The 18,175-nt window shown below is 50.4% G+C and overlaps 1 protein-coding gene across 2 annotated transcripts in view; it reads right to left on the bottom strand.

Annotated features, from left to right (window-relative positions):
- The window catches only part of LOC308670298 (protein TASOR 2-like), a 45,322-nt gene that overhangs the window by 22,089 nt on the left and 5,058 nt on the right, over positions 1-18,175 (bottom strand). Inside the window, exons 2-10 of one of the 2 annotated variants that reach the window (XM_081331749.1) lie at positions 16,094-16,195; positions 13,984-14,109; positions 13,861-13,880; positions 12,622-12,721; positions 11,152-11,252; positions 4,499-4,599; positions 3,128-3,200; positions 2,947-3,021; positions 877-1,674 (exon numbers count right to left, since the gene is read on the bottom strand). In XM_081331749.1, the coding sequence (XP_081187875.1) occupies positions 877-1,674; positions 2,947-3,021; positions 3,128-3,200; positions 4,499-4,599; positions 11,152-11,252; positions 12,622-12,721; positions 13,861-13,880; positions 13,984-14,009 (1,294 nt within the window). In that variant the 5' untranslated portion in view covers positions 14,010-14,109; positions 16,094-16,195. Of the gene's footprint in view, positions 1-876; positions 1,675-2,946; positions 3,022-3,127; positions 3,201-4,498; positions 4,600-11,151; positions 11,253-12,621; positions 12,722-13,860; positions 13,881-13,983; positions 14,211-16,093; positions 16,196-18,175 lie in introns of those variants that run through there. The other variant, XM_081331750.1, reaches the window with a different exon arrangement.

Genomic DNA, 18,175 nt, shown 5'->3' on the forward strand with positions numbered 1-18,175 from the left:
GAGCAGGGGGTTGGACTAGATGACCTCCAAGGTCCCTTCCAACTTATTATTAAGGTCCCTTCCAACTCCTATCCTATCCTATCCTATCCTATCCTATCCTATCCTATCCTATCCTATCCTATCCTATTGTTTGAAATTGCATAGGGTTTCCTGCCTGAGCAGGGGGTTGGACTAGATGACCTCCAAGGTCCCTTCCAACTCCTATCCTATCCTATCCTATCCTATCCTATCCTATCCTATTGTTTGAAATTGCATAGCGTTTCCTGCCTGAGCAGGGGGTTGGACTAGATGACCTCCAAGGTCCCTTCCAACTCCTATCCTATCCTATCCTATCCTATCCTATCCTATTGTTTGAAATTGCATAGGGTTTCCTGCCTGAGCAGGGGGTTGGACTAGATGACCTCCAAGGTCCCTTCCAACTCCTATCCTATCCTATCCTATCCTATCCTATCCGTTTGAAATTGCATAGCGTTTCCTGCCTGAGCAGGGGGTTGGACTAGATGACCTCCAAGGTCCCTTCCAACTCCTATCCTATCCTATCCTATCCTATCCTATCCTATCCTATCCTATCCTATCCTATCCTATCCTATCCTATCGTTTGAAATTGCATAGGGTTTCCTGCCTGAGCAGGGGGTTGGACTAGATGACCTCCAAGGTCCCTTCCAACTCCTATCCTATCCTATCCTATCCTATCCTATCCTATCCTATCCTATCCTATCCTATTGTTTGAAATTGCACAGGGTTTCCTGCCTGAGCAGGGGGTTGGACTAGATGACCTCCAAGGTCCCTTCCAACTTTTGTTGTTGTTGTTATTGTTATTATTATTATTATTATTAAAAAATTAAAACGTGTCGGTTTGTTTGAGATGACACTCACCCCTCTTCCTTCTGAGTGGATTCTGGATATTTTTTAATTTCAAGGTAGGCTTTTTAGTATCTGCTGGAGACCCGGGATCTTTAGCCAAGGGGATGCTGAGAGGCCCGGCTTCCTTGGGCAAACTCTTCACCTTCTTCTTTTTTTTCTTCTTCCTCTTCTCCTTCTCCTTCGTCTTCTTCCTGCTGTTCTCCAGCAGGCAGTACATCTTCAGTGGCGACCATTTCTTCTTCGAACTGGCCCCCAGGATGCGGCTGGATTTGCGTTTGGTCCACGGCAAGGAGCGCTCTCCGGCCGGGCTGCTTTTCGGCGTGCCGGCTCGGCTCGGCCCATATCCGGCGAGGGAAACCTCGCCCGTTCCGGTAGCTTTGTCCAGCCCGTCCGACGGCGACGGGTCCACATTTAAATCCGCACGACCGTCGGGCGGCCGAGAGTCGCCCTGCAAACAGGCCAAGGCGGACGAGACCTCCAGCGTGTAACTTTCGGGGTCCGACAGGTAAAACGCCAGCTTGGAAAACGAGGCGGGGGAGCACTTGTTGTCCACGGGGTCCCCCTTAGGGGCCTCGGAGGAAAGTTTGGAAATAAAAGGTGGGCCCGCCGTGTTTCCGCGGCTCGGCCCGGAAGTCCGATCGAGCTTCGCAAATTCCTCCATGTGCAATTTGACCAAAGCGTTAGAAGGAGGCGAGAGTTTGATATTTGCAGTTTGGGCGGCTTCTGCCAACGCCTGGTGAAGGAGGGGAAGGACCAGGGGGAGCTGCTGGGGGGTCCCAGGTCTCCCCTCTTTGCGTTTCCAGTCTATGGCTAATGGGGGGGGGGAAACAAAAAAACACCAGAAAAGCCATTTCTAAGCAACTTCAGTCGCGCTCCACAAAAATAAATAAAATAGTTACTGTTGTGTAAACCACGCAGAGTTGCTTTATGGATGAAATGGATGGCCTATTGACTAGTCCAGGGTTAGGCAACCTTGGCTCTTTTATGACTCGTGGACTTCAACTCCCAGAATTCCTGGCTGGCTGGGGCAGGAGTAGGCAACCTTGGCTCTTTTATGACTCCCAGAATTCCTGAGCCAGCATGGCTCAGCATGGAAACCTCTCCCTTTCCCCTCAACGTGGGTGGCTCAGGAATTCTGGGAGCTGAAGTCCATGAATCATAAAAGAGCCAAGGTTGCCTACTCCTGGCCCAGGCCTAGGCCGCTTTATGACTTGTGGACTTCAACTCCCAGAATTCCTGAGCCAGCCATGCTGAGGGGAAAGGGAGAGGTTTCCAAGCTGAGCCATGCTGGCTCAACAATTCTGGGAGTTGAAGTCCACGAGTCATAAAAGAGCCAAGGTTGCCTACCCCTGAACTACACGAAACCAGGAGACGGTGAGTTCTAGTTCTACCTTAGGCATGAAAGCCAGCTGGGTGATTTGGGGCCAATCACCAGGAGATGGTGAGTTCTAGTCCTGCCTTAGGCATGAAAGCTAACTGGGTGACTTTGGGCCAATCACTAGGCGATTGTGAATTCTAGTCCTTCCTTAAGCATGGAAGCTAGCTTGGTGATTTGGGGTCAATCACCAAGACAGGGTGAGTTCTAGTCCTGCCTTAGGCATGAAAGCTGGCTGGTAACTTTGGACCAGTCACCAGGAGATGGGGAATTCTAGTCCCACCTTAGATATGAAAGCTGGCTGGGTGACTTTGGACCAATCACCAGGAGATTGAGAGTTCTAGTCCCACCTTAGGCAAAAAAGCCAGCTGGGTGACTTTGGGCCAATCACCAGGAGACGGTGAGTTCTAGTCCTGCCTTAGGCATGAAAGCTGGGTGACTTCGGGCCCCTCCCTCCCTCCCTCTCAGCCCAACCCACCTCACAGGGTTGCTGTTGTTGCCGAGAAAACAGAAGGAAAAAGCATTATTTAGGTATGTTCGCCACCTCGACTCGTTTATAAAAATAACAAAAGTGGAATAAAATTCTCGTAGATAAGTAAGTAAGTAAATATAAGGGGGGAAAAGGTGTAGGACCAAAAAAAAGTGATAATACGGATTAAGTGATTCCCCAGTGTTTGCAAAACAACAACAACAGCAACAAATTTTACCTGTTAAATATTTGGGCCCTGGTGCTGGAAATAAAAACAAAGCTTGAAGAGACGTCAAATCGTTTGGCTCGGAATCTGCAAGCAGAAAACAAGGTGCCATGTTTTCCCCTTTTGAAGCTGAGTTTTCCTGGGAAGAAAGACCCACCTGGATTGGAAGGTGCTGAGGGTCTGTCATCCTTACCTTTTCCTTTCGCCAAGACGGACGAGGTGAGGAAGAGGAGGATTCCACGGTTATTTACGTATTTGACAAGTGCCTACAACACAGAAAGGCAGTGGATTTCTCCATCGGGAGAATAAACAAGATGGCCGGAGAATGCGGATCTGGAGTTCCTGCTTCTTCCCCAAATCTCCGGCACCTATCGTGCAATTTCACATCTGGGGGCTTTTTTATTAAAATAAATAATAATAAAAAATACCCCTCTAGCTCAATTCAGCTTGAATTCAGTTTGGTTCAATTCAGCCGTCCATCAAACAATGCCATGCCATCTTCGTTAACAGCTTCTTCTTTATATGGAATATTGAGCTGTAACAGGGCCGGTTTGGGGTTCCATTCAAAAATCTGTTGTTGGTTTTGTTACAATGGGGGGGGGAAAATAGACCATCCTGGCTTGTTCAAGAAACTGTGATCAAAATAATGGCCTAGTATCGTGTGTGAAAGGGACGCGATGGCTCAGTGGGTTAGGATGCTGAGCTCGTCGATCAGAAGGTTGGCAGTTTGGCGGGTCGAATTCCAAGTGCCGCGTAACAGAGTGCCTGTTACTCGTCCCAGCTCCTGCCAACCTAGCAGTTCGAAAGCACGTAAAAATGCAAGTAGAAAAATAGGGACCACTCCGGTGGGAAGGTAACAGCGTTCCGTGCGCCTTTGGCGTCTAGTCATGCCGGCCACATGACCACGGAGACGACCTCGGACAAGCGCTGGCTCTTCGGCTTTGAAACGGAGATGAGCACCGGCCCCTAGAGTCGGAAACGACTAGCACGCATGTGCGGGGGAACCTTTACCTTTATCGTGTGTGAAATGCTGCCTACGTACATATTTGGAATAGCTGTTTTTTTCAAAGGCACTGAGCTGTGGTCTGTCTACCAAAATATCCTGAGTTTGACAGTACACTAAGCTATAATTGTGTATAACAACATGCTAAGCTGGTGTTTCTCCACCTTTAGCAACTTCAAGATGGGTGGATTACAACTCCCAGAATTCCCCTGCCAGCATGCTTTAAGATGGATGGACTTCAACTCCCAGAATTCCACAGCCGGCATGCTTTAAGATGGGTGGACTTCAACTCCCAGAATTCCACAGCCAGCATGCTTTAAGATGGGTGGACTTCAACCCCCAGAATTCCTCAGGCAGCATTTTTTTTATATAGAAACAGATTGAGGCATTGCTATCAAAAAATTTACGTGGATGTGTTTGTAAATCACCAGAAGGGGCAGACTTCCTAATTTTTTAAAATGCTGATTTGCTGGGCATTTTTGGAGAATGAGAACCCCCCCCCTCAAGCCAGATCCTGCAAAAAAAAGATATAGTTATTTCTGAAGATTTTTAAGAACTCACCAGGTTTTTTTCTTTCATGCTCCCAATGAGCTGATCTTTCAGTTCACTCTCGTCTAATATTTCCACTTGATATAAACGAAATGATAACTGCTGACAACAGACTGCAGGAAAAATCAAGCACACTTTTTTTTAAAAGAGGAAATGAAAAATGAAAACAATCCAATGTTAATGGTCAAATAAATCTATTATAAAGAAAACCCTACTCCCTCTAGCACTGACGATGTTCCCTAGCTGGGTCATGAAATGTCTGCAAGGGAATCACCAAGCTCAGAAAGCACCAGGGACCCCACAGTATTATTGAGCAATGCCCACCCATTCCCTCCCTCCCTCCCTCCCCTCTATCTATCTATCTATCTATCTATCTATCTATCTATCTATCTATCTATCTATCTATCTATCCAGTAGTTCATCTATCTATCATCTATCTACCAGTCTGCCTTTGTCTGTCTGTCTGTCTATCTATCTATCATCTATCAATTCATTTATCTATCATCTATCTACTAATCTATTATCCATGTCTATCACTACATTTTCATCCATTCGTCTGTGTCTCATCTAATTATCAATTCATTTGTCTATCATTTATCTATCTACCAATCTATTATCTATCTATATGTCTATCACATTTCCATCCATTTGTCTGTCTCTCTCATCTATCTATCTATCTATCTATCTATCTATCTATCTATCTATCTATCTATCTATCTATCCATCTATCTATCTTCTATCTAATCTATCATTTGTCTATCATCTACCAATCTATTATCCATCTATATGTCTATCACTACATTTCCATCCATTCATGTCTGTGTGCCTCCCATCCATCCATCCATCCATCCATCCATCCATCCATCCATCCGTCTGTCTATCTCTATCTCTCTATCCACCCATTCTCTCTATCTACTAATCATTCATCTATCTATCTACTAATCTATTATTTAATTTTAATTTAATTTAATAACATTTATATACCGCCCTTCTCCCTGAGGACTCAGGGCGGTTCACAGGGCAGAATAAAATAGCGAATACAAACATTAAAATAAGATTAAACAGATTGCCCTAGTTAAAAACAATATAAATACAACACTAAAAACCCCCAGAAAAGTTAAAAAACGAAAAATAAAATAACCCCAACACTCCCCCTCAGGCTAGGCCGGCTTGTACAAACAGAAATGTCTTGAGATCGCGACGAAAGGAGCGAAGATCGGGCGCCATCCGGAGCTCAACCGGTAGCTGATTCCACAGCTCCGGAGCGCCCACAGAGAAGGATCTCCCCCTGGGGGCCACCAATCAACATTCTCTGATCGGTGGCACCCTGAGGAGGCCCTCTCTGTGGGAACGCACAGGGCGCAGGGAGCTTGATGCCGGCAGCAGATGTTCCCTGAGGTACTCCGGCCCCATGCCATGGAGTGCTTTAAATACCGTTACCAGTACCTTGAATCTCACCCGGAAGACAACTGGCAACCAATGCAGCTCACGGAGCAGAGGCGTAACGTGGGAGTATCGGGAGGCTCCCAACACCACTCTCGCGGCTGCATTCTGTACCAGTTGGAGCTTCCGAGTAGTCCTCAAGGGCAGCCCCATGTAGAGAGCGTTGCAGTAGTCCAGACGAGAGGACACGAGCGCATGAGTGACCGTGCATAAATCGTCCCGGCTAAGATAGGGCCGCAACTGACGCACCAGGCGAACCTGTGCGAGGGCCCCCCTAGTCACGGCTCCTATATGGTCTTCCAAAGTGAGCCGTGAATCTAGGAGGACCCCCAAGTTGCGAGCCCTATCTACGGGGGGTAATAGTTCACCCCCCATAACTAGAGGTGGAATGTCCGAATAAACCCGGGACGAAGGTATGCAAAGCCACTCAGTCTTGTCGGGGTTGAGCTGGAGTCTGTTCCTCCCCATCCAGACCCGAACCGCCTCCAGGCAACGGGACATCACGTTGAGGGCATCACTGGGGTGGTTTGGGGTCGAAAAGAAAAGTTGGGTATCATCAGCGTACTGATGATACCCAACTCCAAAGCCACGAATGATCTCACCCAGCGGCTTCATGTAGATGTTGAACAGGAGAGGCGAGAGGACCGACCCCTGAGGAACTCCACAAATGAGAGACCTCGCGGTCGACCTCTGCCCCCCTGCCAACACCGACTGCGAACGTCCCAAGAGATAGGAGGAGAACCACTGTAAAACTGTGCCTCCCACTCCCAATCCCCTGAGACGCCGCAGCAAGATACCATGGTCGATGGTATCGAAAGCCGCCGAGAGGTCTAATAGGACTAGGACAGAGGAATGCCCCCTGTCCCGAGCCCTCCAGAGATCATTCACCAGCGCGACCAATGCCGTCTCCGTGCTGTACCCGGGCCTGAAACCCGATTGGTACGGGTCTAGATAATCCGCTTCATCCAGGACCAAAGGGAGCTGATGCGCCACCACACTCTCAACAACCTTCGCAAGAAAGCGAAGGTTGGAGACAGGACGAAAGTTGTTCAATACAGCCGGGTCCAGGACAGGCTTCTTGAGGAGAGGCCTCACCACCGCCTCCTTCAAGACGGCGGGGAAGATACCCTCACTCAAAGAGGCCGATATAACTGCCTGGAACCAGCTGCGTGTCCTCTCCCGGGCTGCATAAACCAGCCAGGAAGGGCACGGGTCCAGTAAACATGTGGTGGCGCTCAGCCTCCCCATGATCCTGTCCACTTCCTCCGGAGTTACAGAATCAAACTCCTCCCAGATGGTATCGACAAGGCCACCCGTGTCCTGATCGTCAGACTCTGCCCAGTCAGAGTCCAAACCGGTCCGAATCCGAGCGATTTTGTCCGACAGATGTTGGTTAAACTCCTCGGCACGTCCCTGCAAGGGATCCTCCCTCACCTCCTGATTTAGGAGGGAGCGAGTCACCCTAAACAGGGCGGCCGGGCGATTATCTGCGGACGCAATAAGGGTGGCGAAGTGGTTAGACCTCGCCTCCCTAATTGCAGCGAGATAAGACCTAATATAGGCTCTTAGTCGCAATCGGTCGGGTTCAGATCGGGTGGACCTCCAACCGCTCTCTAGGCCCCGTCTCCGACGCTTCATCTCCCGGAGCTCCGCAGAAAACCATGGAGCCCGACGGGATCTGCACCGGGTCAGGGGCCGCAAGGGTACAACTCGGTCAAGGGCCTCAGTGGCCGTCCTTTCCCAGGCCTCCACTAGGGCCTCGGCCGAGCTGTGAGTGAGGGAGGCAGGTGGGGACCCCAGCGCCGCCTGGAACCTTTGGGGATCCATTAAGCGTCTGGGGCGGTACCATTTGAGTGGTTCCAAACACCCACGGCGGGGGGTGGCAAAACGGAAGACCAGCCGCAGGAGATGATGATCGGTCCATGACAGGGGCATAATAATTGGAGAGCCCCCACCAAGATCATCTAACCACCGTCCAGACAAGAAAACAAGGTCAAGGGTGTGGCCTCCTTCATGAGTCGGTCCCGTAATTACTTGCGTCAGGTCCATGGCCGTCATGGAAGCCATGAACTCCCGAGCTAACTCAGATGATCCTCCCAGCGATGGTAGGTTGAAGTCCCCCAAAACTATAAGTTTCGGGAACTCAACCACCAGCCCAGAGAGGACATCAAGCAGCTCAGGCAGGGCTGCTGCTGCGTGACTAGGCGAAAGATACACCAGCAGCAAGCCCAACTGCGCACCAGGGCCGCATCTCAAAAAGAGAGACTCACACCCGACTGTCTGGGGAACGGTGGCCTCCCGCGGACACAAGGTCTCCCTCACAACAACAGCCACTCCCCCACCCCTACCCTGAGCCCGAGGCCGGTGCAGCACCCGGAAACCTGGTGGGCAAAGATCAACCAGAGGAACACCGCCCTCTGGGCCCAACCAGGTCTCCGAGATGCAAGCCAGGTCCGCCTGCTCACCCTCGACCAAGTCTCGAACGAGAGGAGCCTTATTAACGACCGACCTGGCATTCAAATACACCAGCCGGAGCTCAGGAGGCTGCACATCCTCACTCCCGGGACCTCGGGGCGGAACCAGAGGGTCGGAGTGCCTCACCGCTTGTAAGCAGTGGAGAGGCCTTCCCTGAGACCGATACGGCCCTCTGTTCCTACACCTGCTGCCATTCCCTATCGTCGTGGGAATAGACAATCCCACGACTGGCCCTGGAGCCCCAGAAGCAGCCAACCCCCGCTCCTCCCCATCGCGATCAGCCTCAGCACTAGCCTGAACAACGGTAGATGGACTGCCCCCCTCGTCCAAACAACCAAGAAAAGAACCCTCCCTCCTCCCTAACCCCCAAAAAAATTTTGACAAAAAACAAATCAAAGACCTCCTGTTGGGTCTACGTCGGAGGTCCGTAACCGTGCCCGGCCATCTCTCAGGATCCCAATAAATGGGACCTTCCTCGAGATTATACTCGGCCGGAAAGGCGGGCCGCCTCCAGGAGGGGGGAGCACCCCTGAGGGCGAGCAAGTCCGTAGAGGAGTACCTCAAACAAGGCATAAAGCAGTCCAGATATAGGCAGTCCATAATCAATTGATTTAAGGAGGAACCAAACAGAGAGCAAGTAGATGTCCCGAGCCTCCACCCAGCCACTGCCACTCAGCTGGGTGTCACCCCAAGACCGGCCAACCACCGCCCTCTCACGACAGTTGGAAAGCCTATACCAGGGGGGAATAGTCCGAAATATCCATCCTGGGTACAGCATGTCCCCTAGAGCTCTCACCTCTAGGGGCAGCAGATGTAAGTTCAGGCCACCCTCTCACTGTGGCCAGTACCCAGGGAACTCTGAATCCTTTGGGGCCGATATGTGAATGGCAATAAAGAACAGTCCGAAGGCAGGGATAAGATAATATAGTACATCATCAAAGTCTGCACTACTAGGTGGCCAAATCCTCCGCTGCTCTGTCCTTCGAAAAAGTTTATCATGGCCAATTCTGCAGTCATTGGGGTCTTCCAAGTTATCTAATTCTTTTAGGTCCACAAATCCAATGGCACCAACCAGAGTCACAACTGGTGTCACGGGAAACATAAATCTTTCAAGGGACCACTGGGCTCCACTGGGATCCACCGGCATTAACCGGCTAGCCCAGGAACCCTCGAGGCCACCAACAGCAGTAAGAGTACCAGGCCATCCAGAAGGAACAAAGCAAGCAGAGGAAACAATAAGTTGATTACAGCGTCGCCGCTGAGCCGCCAGGGCGACCGCCACCACCGGAGCATTGCTGCAGACGCCACCGCCATTGCTGCCGCCGCCAGGACGCTGATGGAGCCGAGAATAAACATTCGATGGAAAGGGAGGCCTAAAGCGGCCCCGGCACAACGCGGCCGCCGCCGCCATCCCCGTCGCCATCCAAGCGAGCCAGGAACGCCGCCGCCGCCACAGCCGAGGGAGACCAGGCCGACCACAGAAGCGGCCCGAACGGCCCGAAACGCCTCCACCGAAGCCGCCAGAAGCGAGGGACCATCCGAAGGCCGGCTCCGCAACCGCCGAGGACACCCAGCAAATGGCCGATGGAAAGGCGGGCCCAGAACGGCCCCGGAGAACGCCGCCGCCGCCGCCGCCGTCCCCGTCGTCCCCGGAACGAACCAGCAACGCCGCCGCCGCCACAGCCGAGGGAGAGCCGCGAAAGACCAATCCGGCCACAGAAGCGGCCCGGAACGGCCCGAAACGCCTCCGCCAAGGCCACCAAGGCCGCCAGCAGCCAGGGACCTCCCGTGAACGCCGGGTCCGCCATCGCCGAGGACGCCGCCGCCGAAGCCGCCGGCCGCCGCAACCACCAGGCCCGCGAAAACGGCCCGAAAAACGCCCGAGGGAGCAGGTAGGCGCCCCCAACATCCAGTTGAAAAAAAAAACGGCAGGGCTGGCAGCTAACGGAGTCCAAAACCTTCATCCTTCAGCTGCCTAAACTATTGCGTTCACTATCCCCCCAACCCAGAGGGTGTAAACACCCCTGGGGGGCTCCTAGGACACCTATTTTTCTAAGACTTGCAGAGCTCACTCGAACAGATCCGCCCGCACGTCCGCCATCTTTAACTCCTCCAGTAGCTTATCCATGTCTATCACTACATTTCCATCCATTCATCTGTGTCTCATCTATCTAATTATCAATTCATTTGTCTATCATTTATCTATCTACCAATCTATTATCTATATGTCTATCACTACATTTCCATTTGTCTGTCTCTCTCATCTATCTATCTATCTATCTATCTATCTATCTATCTATCTATCTATCATCTATCTATCATCTATCTAATCTATCATTTGTCTATCATCTACCAATCTATTATCCATCTATATGTCTATCACTACATTTCCATCCATTCATGTCTGTGTGCCATCCATCCATCCATCCATTCATCCATCCATCTATCCGTCTATCTATTTATCCACCCATTCATCCCTTTCTGTCAGTCTATCCATTCACCCATCCATCCATCATTTACACACAGCCAACGTCATCGTGGAAGTGACTCTGGTTTCAAATTTGGTTCCCTCCTGCACCGTTTCCACCTAATTATCCCGCTGATGGGCGGGTGGACCCTCAGAGTCATGAGCCCATTTAAATCACTTGCCCCCCATCCAATGTCCCATGGGGCTGGAAAGAAAAGAATCAAAGCGAACCATCCTGACCCAGATAAAGCGCAACGCATGACACAATTTAAAAGCGTACCTTCGTCATTGGAATAACTGTTTTTTTTAAAGGCAGCTTCCGGCAATTTTTTTCGCAATTCAGATATCCGCACGATGTATTTGAATTCCAGCTTGGCTGGCCTACGAAAGGAATAAAGGGAAAAATGGTTGGGCCTCAAGACTTTCCGAGGTGGAGGTGGAGAAACAGCAGAACTGGAGTCTAGAACCATTCCTCCTTTCCTGGGCGCTGTCTGAGCTTGGCTGCCTCCTTGCAGATGATTTCGTAACCTGACTTTGTAACATCAGTATTAGAATGGAGGAGGGTCTGTTCTCTGTTTTATACGTAAGCGGCTTGCAAACCCCACTCCCTTGTAGACTGATGATGTTATCTAGTTAGGTCATGAAATGTCGGCAAGAAAACAAGTTAAGTTCAGAGAGCACCAAGGACCCCACAGTCCTTCCTCCTTCTCTTCCTCCTCCTCCTCCTCCTCCTCCTCTTCCTCCTCCTCCTCCTCCTCCTCCTCTTCCTCCTCCTCCTCCTCCTCTACAACCCCTTCTAGCACTGATGATATTCCCTAGTTAGGTCATGAAACGTCTGCAAGAAAACAAGTTACGTTCAGAGAGCACCAAGGACCCCACAGTCCTTCCTCCTCCTCCTCCTCCTCCTCCTCCTCCTCCTCCTCTACAACCCCTTCTAGCACTGATGATATTCCCTAGTTGGGTCATGAAACGTCTGCAAGAAAACAAGTTACGTTCAGAGAGCACCAAGGACCCCACAGTTCTCCTCCTCCTCCTCCTCCTCCTCCTCCTCCTCCCTCTTCCCCTTTATTCCTTCTATCTCCTTCTTGCTCTCCCCCTTGTCTTTCTCCACAAACCCCACTCCTTTCTAGCACGGATGATGTTACCTAGTTGGGTCATGAAACATCTTCAAGAAAAACCACCAAGCTCGGAGAGCATCAAGGACCTCAGAGTCCTCCTCCTCCCTCCTCCCTCCCTCTTCTCCTTTATTCCTTCTATCTCCTTCTTCCTCTCCACAAACCCCACTCCCTTCTGGCAACCGAGTCGGGTCACGAAACGTCTGCGAGAAAACCGCCTAGCTCAGAGCCCGTCAAGGACCTCGAGAGTTCAACCCTGAGCTACGAAATTCTTTTCTCACGCTTGCGGGATCCAGGGGAAAAGTTGCAAAGGTAAAAGTATTTGCCGCTTCATTAAAAAAAAAAACCACAAAACACCCACAGCTTTAACATCGAGACGGGGGGGGGGGGGGGAAACCTAGTCCTTTTATTTAGAGATCGATTTTTCTTCCAGAAGATGGTAGAGGACAGGAAGGCCTGGAGGGACGTTGTCCCTAGGGTCGCGATGGGTCGGAGACGACTTCGCAGCTAACGACGACAACAATTCAAGCACAAGTTTGAAGGTACTTTTTAATGTCCTTGGGGGGGGCGGGGGGTGTTTCGGCTTAACTCCAGCGGAAGAGAAAATAAAAATAAAAATAAAAATAAGGACTTACAACTGAGCCGGGAGCGAAGTCCGAAAAGGCGATTGAAGGACGACGTGGCACACTCGCTGGTTCTGAATGAAAAGGTGTCCTTCCCACGCACGATGCAACACTGAAGGGTTGAAAAAAGAAAGGTGACGGGCAGGCAGTCATTCCCATTTGTCTGTCTATATCAGGGGTCTTCAAACGTGGCCACTTTAAGACTTGTGGACTTCAACTCCCAGAATTCCTCAGCCAGCCCTCAAACGTGGCCACTTTAAGACTTGTGGACTTCAACTCCCAGAATTCCTCAGCCAGGTCTTCAAATGTGGCCACTTTAAGACTTGTGGACTTCAACTCCCAGAATTCCTCAGCCAGCCCTCAAACGTGGCCACTTTAAGACTTGTGGACTTCAACTCCCAGAATTCCTCAGCCAGCCCTCAAACGTGGCCACTTTAAGACTTGTGGACTTCAACTCCCAGAATTCCTCAGCCAGCCCTCAAACGTGGCCACTTTAAGACTTGTGGACTTCAACTCCCAGAATTCCTCAGCCAGCCCTTAACTCCCTCTGGGAGTTGAAAGCCCACAAGTCTCAAAAGTGGCCATGTCTGAAGACCCCTGGTCTACTCTGACTCACCACCGTAACTCTCCATTGCTAAGTGAGACGTTTTTGGGGGAAAAATGAGTTTGGCCCCCATTTTATGACCTTTCTTAAGTGAATCACTGCGGTCGTTAAATTAGGCCGCTAAATGAACCCGGATTTCCCCCCCCCCTCCCATTGACTCTGCTTTGTCAGAAGGTTGCAAAAGAGGATCGCGTGACGTCCCCGGGACGTCGCCACCGTCATAAATATGAGTCAGAAATTTGGGGTCCATTGTGGTCGTACGTCAAGGACCAGACGTAAGCTTCCCGGAAACCCCTAGGAGGGGGAGATGGGAGGGGCGTATTTTCACCGTCATTCCCCCCTCCAGCACCCAATCAACCTGCAAAGCCCCGAGGGGCGAAGAACGTAGCATAACAGAGTTGGAAGGGACCCCCCGGAGGTCTTCTAGTCCAACCCCCTTTTCATTTCAGGTGGCAATTGGCAGCTTTGGAAAGAAAGCCGACCTTTCAAATCTCTTCATGGTGGTGTGCGTGTGTGTGTGTGTGTGTGTGTGTGTGTGTGTGTGTGTGTGTGAGGAGGACAAGGTAGGAAAAGAAGGATAGTTACAATGGATAAGGGGGGAGGGAACCCAAACATAAAGAAATAGTATTTTTTAATTTTTTTTTTACCTTTCATGTCATGTTCAGCTCTGCAGAGGTGAAAAAGAAAGAAGAAAAATGAGAATTGTTATCAGACCCAGGGGGAAAAAAAATGAAAGAAAGGGCTTTGTCAAAGGAGAGCAGGTCACTTACAAGCTTTTGTAACCGAGTGGCAACATTCTCCAAGATCTCCAGCCAGCCGAGCGGGTTTTAGGGAGGGGCCGGTCCGAGAGTCATTAAGCGGTTCTCCCTACGAGCCTCGGCTGCCTCCAAACGGCTCTGTAGTGGAGGAGGAAAGGTTTAAAAAATATAGGAATAATTTTCTTTTTAGCGGTCCAGCCAGAGGATGCGGTGGGAATGTATTTATTCATGAATTAGATTTTTTTTATCCAGTCTTTATTACTTCATAAGCCATTCCAGGGGAATGTATCTACTTCCTCCCCCTATTCTCCCCACGACAACAACCCTGTGAGGTGGGCTGGGCTGAGAGGGACTGACCCAAACTCACCGAATTGGCTCTCGTGCCTAAGGCGGGACTAGAACTCACCGTCTCCTGGTGATTGGCCCAAAGTCACCCAATTGGCTCCCATGCCTAAGGCACGACTAGAATTCACCTGGTGATTGGCCCAAAGTCACCCAGCTGGCTTTCCTGATTAAGGCGGGACTAGAACTCACCATCTCCTGGTGATTGGCCCAAAGTCACCCAATTGGCTTCCATGCCTAAGGCGGGACTAGAACTCCCCTGGTGATTGGCCCAAAGTCACCCAGCTGGCTTTCCTGATTAAGGCGGGACTAGAACTCACCGTCTCCTGGTGACTGGCCTAAAGTCACCCAATTGGCTTCCATGCCTAAGCCGGGACTAGAACTCCCCTGGTGATTGGCCCAAGGTCACCCAGCTGGCTTTCCTGGTTAAGGCGGGACTACAACTCACTGTCTCCTGGTGACTGGCCTAAAATCATCCAATTGGCTTCCATGCCTAAGGCGGGACTAGAACTCCCCTGGTGATTGGCCCAAAGTCACCCAGCTGGCTTTCCTGATTAAGGCGGGACTAGAACTCACCGTCTCCTGGTGATTGGCCAAAGTCACTCACCTGGCTTTCATGACTAAAGCAGGACTGAACTGCCAGCTGGGTGACTTTGGCCCAATCACCAGGAGACGGCGAGTTCTAATCCCGCTTTAGACTTAACAGTCAGATCTGTTGTATGGGGACAGTCCCATTCTCTCTCTCTCTCTCTCTCTCTCTCTCTCTCTCTCTCTCTCTCTCTCTCTCTCTCTCTCTCAGCCCAACCAACATCAGAGGGTTGTTGTAGGGGAAAAACAGGAGAACCAAGGGTTGGATATATAGATCATAGATCATATAGGAACTGTGACTAGAGGGGCCTTCGCCCAGGTTCGTCTGGTGCGCCAGTTGCGACCCTATCTGGACCTGGATGCCTTCCGTACAGTCACCCATGCACTTGTGACCTCTCGTCTAGACTACTGCAATGCTCTTTACATGGGGCTGCCCTTGAGAATCACTCGGAAACTTCAGCTGGTACAGAATGCAGCTGCACGAGTTCTTTTGGGGGTCTCCCGATACTCCCATATTACACCTCTGCTCCGTGAGCTGCACTGGCTTCCAGTTGCCTTCCGAGTGAAATTCAAGGTGCTAGTAATGACATACAAAGCCCTACATGGCATGGGTCCGGATTACCTACGGGAGCACCTACTGCCGGCGTCAACTTCCCTCCGTCCTATACGTTCCCACAGAGAGGGCCTCCTCAGGGTGCCACCGGTCAGAGAATGTCGGCTGGTGACCCCCAAGGGGAGAGCATTCTCGGTGGGTGCTCCAATCCTTTGGAACCGCTTACCGGCTGAACTCCGGATGGCCCCCGACCTTCGCTCCTTCCGGCGTGATCTAAAAACTTATCTATTCGAACAAGCCGGCCTGGCCTGATGGGTTTGGGTTTTAACATTATTTTAACTAACCTACAACATTGGGCAGAATCATTCAACTTTAAATCTTGTAACCTGTATTCTTATTTTATTGCCCTGTACACCGCCCTGAGTCCCTCAGGAGAAGGGCGGTATATAAATCAAATCAATCAATCAATCAATCAATCAATCAATCAATAAATATGGGTTGAGTTATTGGTTGAAGAAATCCTAAAAGGCCGAAAATTAATGCATTAATCGATCAATCAATTAAATAAATAAATAAAAAAGGGGCTTCCCGCCACAAAAGGCCGCTCCCAACCAGGGCCTTCCCTGGGACACGCCTTACCTCAAGTTCCACAGTTCAGCCGCTTAAAAAATGTCCGCCCTGCTCAAGTTCTCCCTTGGTGGAGGCACCGGCTTCCTATGTTGCTGAGAAAAGATCCTTGCCCTGCATCGAAACCAACAGGAGACACAACCGTGGTTCGATTGACCCGGGGCACACCAGGAAGTTTTAACCAGGGTTAGACCAAACATGGTTAGCTCCATATTGTCTCTCTCTCTCTCTTTTTTTTGGGGGGGGGCACAAAGGTGCTCTGAGCTGCGGACGAAGAACATGGCGGCGCAGGGGTGTCCAACTGTGGAATTTTTAAGACTTGCGGACTTCCAACTCCCAGAATTCCCCAGCCAGCAGGGCTGGCTGGGGAATTCTGGGAGTTGGAAGTCCGCAGATCTTAAAAGTGCTCTAGCATCTAAGGAAAGGCCAGATTAAGGCCCGCTTTGGTTTGGCTTTGCAGGCTGGATGAACTCAGCCCAAAGGTGGCTTGTTCCTCAAAGTGGGCCAAAGCAAAAGAAACCTCGTTTTATTTTCTCACGTATTTATTTCTATTCCACCTTTATTATTTTCAGAAATAATTCAAGGAGTAGATGAGGACATATTTAAGACTCCCTCCTCTTATCTACCAGACAACAACAATCCTGCGAGAATGGGTTGGGCAGAGAGAAAGGGGCTGGCCCAAGGTCACCCTGCTGGCTTTCATGCCTAACGCAGGACTAGAACTCACAGGCACTGGGCGATTGGCCCAAAGTCACCCAGCAGGCTTTCATGCCTAACGCAGGACTAGAACGCACAGGCACCGGGTGATTAGCCTAAAGTCACCCAGCAGGTTTTCATGCCTAATGCAGGACTAGTATTCACAGGCACCGGGCGATTAGCCTAAAGTCACCCAGCAGGCTTTCATGCCAGGACTAGAACTCACAGGCACTGGGTGATTGGCCCAAAGTCACCCAGCAGGCTTTCATGCCTAATGCAGGACTAGAACTCACAGGCACCGGGCGATTGGTCCAAAGTCACCCAGCAGGTTTTCATGCCTAACGCAGGACTAGAACTCACAGGCACCGGGCAATTGGCCCAAACTCACCCACTAGGCTTTCATGCCTAACGTAGGACTAGAACTCATAGGCACCTGGTGATTGGCCCAAAGTCACCCAGCCAGTGTTCATGACCTAAGGCATGACTAGAACTCACCGTCTCCTGGTGACTGGCCCAAAGTCACCCGGCTGGCTTTCATGCCTGAGGCAGGACCAGAACTCACTCTGGTTTTTAGCCTGGTGCCTTAACCAATAGACCAAACTGGCTCCAGTTAGAACTTATCTAGCCAGGCGACAAAACGTTCTTATTTATTTATTCTGTGCATTTATTGGTTTTAGATCATGCCACAATCTCCAAGAGAACAAACAGACAGCATGTTCAGTACAGCTCAGCTAGTCCTCGACTTACATGCATTTGTTTAATGACCATCTAAAGCAGGGGTCTTCAAACTTGGCCCTTTTATGACTTGTGGACTTCAACTCCCAGAATTCCTCAGCCAGTCATGCTGGCTGAGGAATTCTGGGAGTTGAAGTCCACAAGTCATAAAAGGGCCAAGTTTGAAGACCCCTGATCTAAAGTTACAACAGCACGGGAAAAAGTGAATTATGACCGCTTTTCGCACTTACGACCGTTGCAGCAAAATCTGGTCACGTGATCAAAATTTGGGCATTGGCACCTGGCTCATATTTACTACGATCGGAGCCTCCCGGGGATCACGTGATCCCCTTTGGCGACCTCCTGAACAAGCCAAGTGCCAGACTCACTGAACAACCGGGTTACTAACTTAACAACTGCAGTGATTCGCTTAACGACGGGGACCAGGAAGGTCGTAAAATGGGGCAAAACCCACTGAATCCTTGCTTAGCGATGGAAATTTTGACTTCGGTTGTGGTCAAAATTCAAGGGCTACCTTTATAGTCCGTGTACTTTGCTAAATTCATCTTTCAGATAACCACAAACTCTGATCAAACAAAGAACTGTTAGCATACTGGGCTGTTCCTGTTTCTTAACCTTCTTAAAAACTTCAGTGGATGGGATCAAAAGGAGTTTGCTCCTGCT

The sequence above is a fragment of the Vipera berus genome (genome assembly GCF_964194415.1).
Source record: "Vipera berus genome assembly, chromosome: 6".
Lineage (NCBI taxonomy): Eukaryota > Metazoa > Chordata > Lepidosauria > Squamata > Viperidae > Vipera > Vipera berus.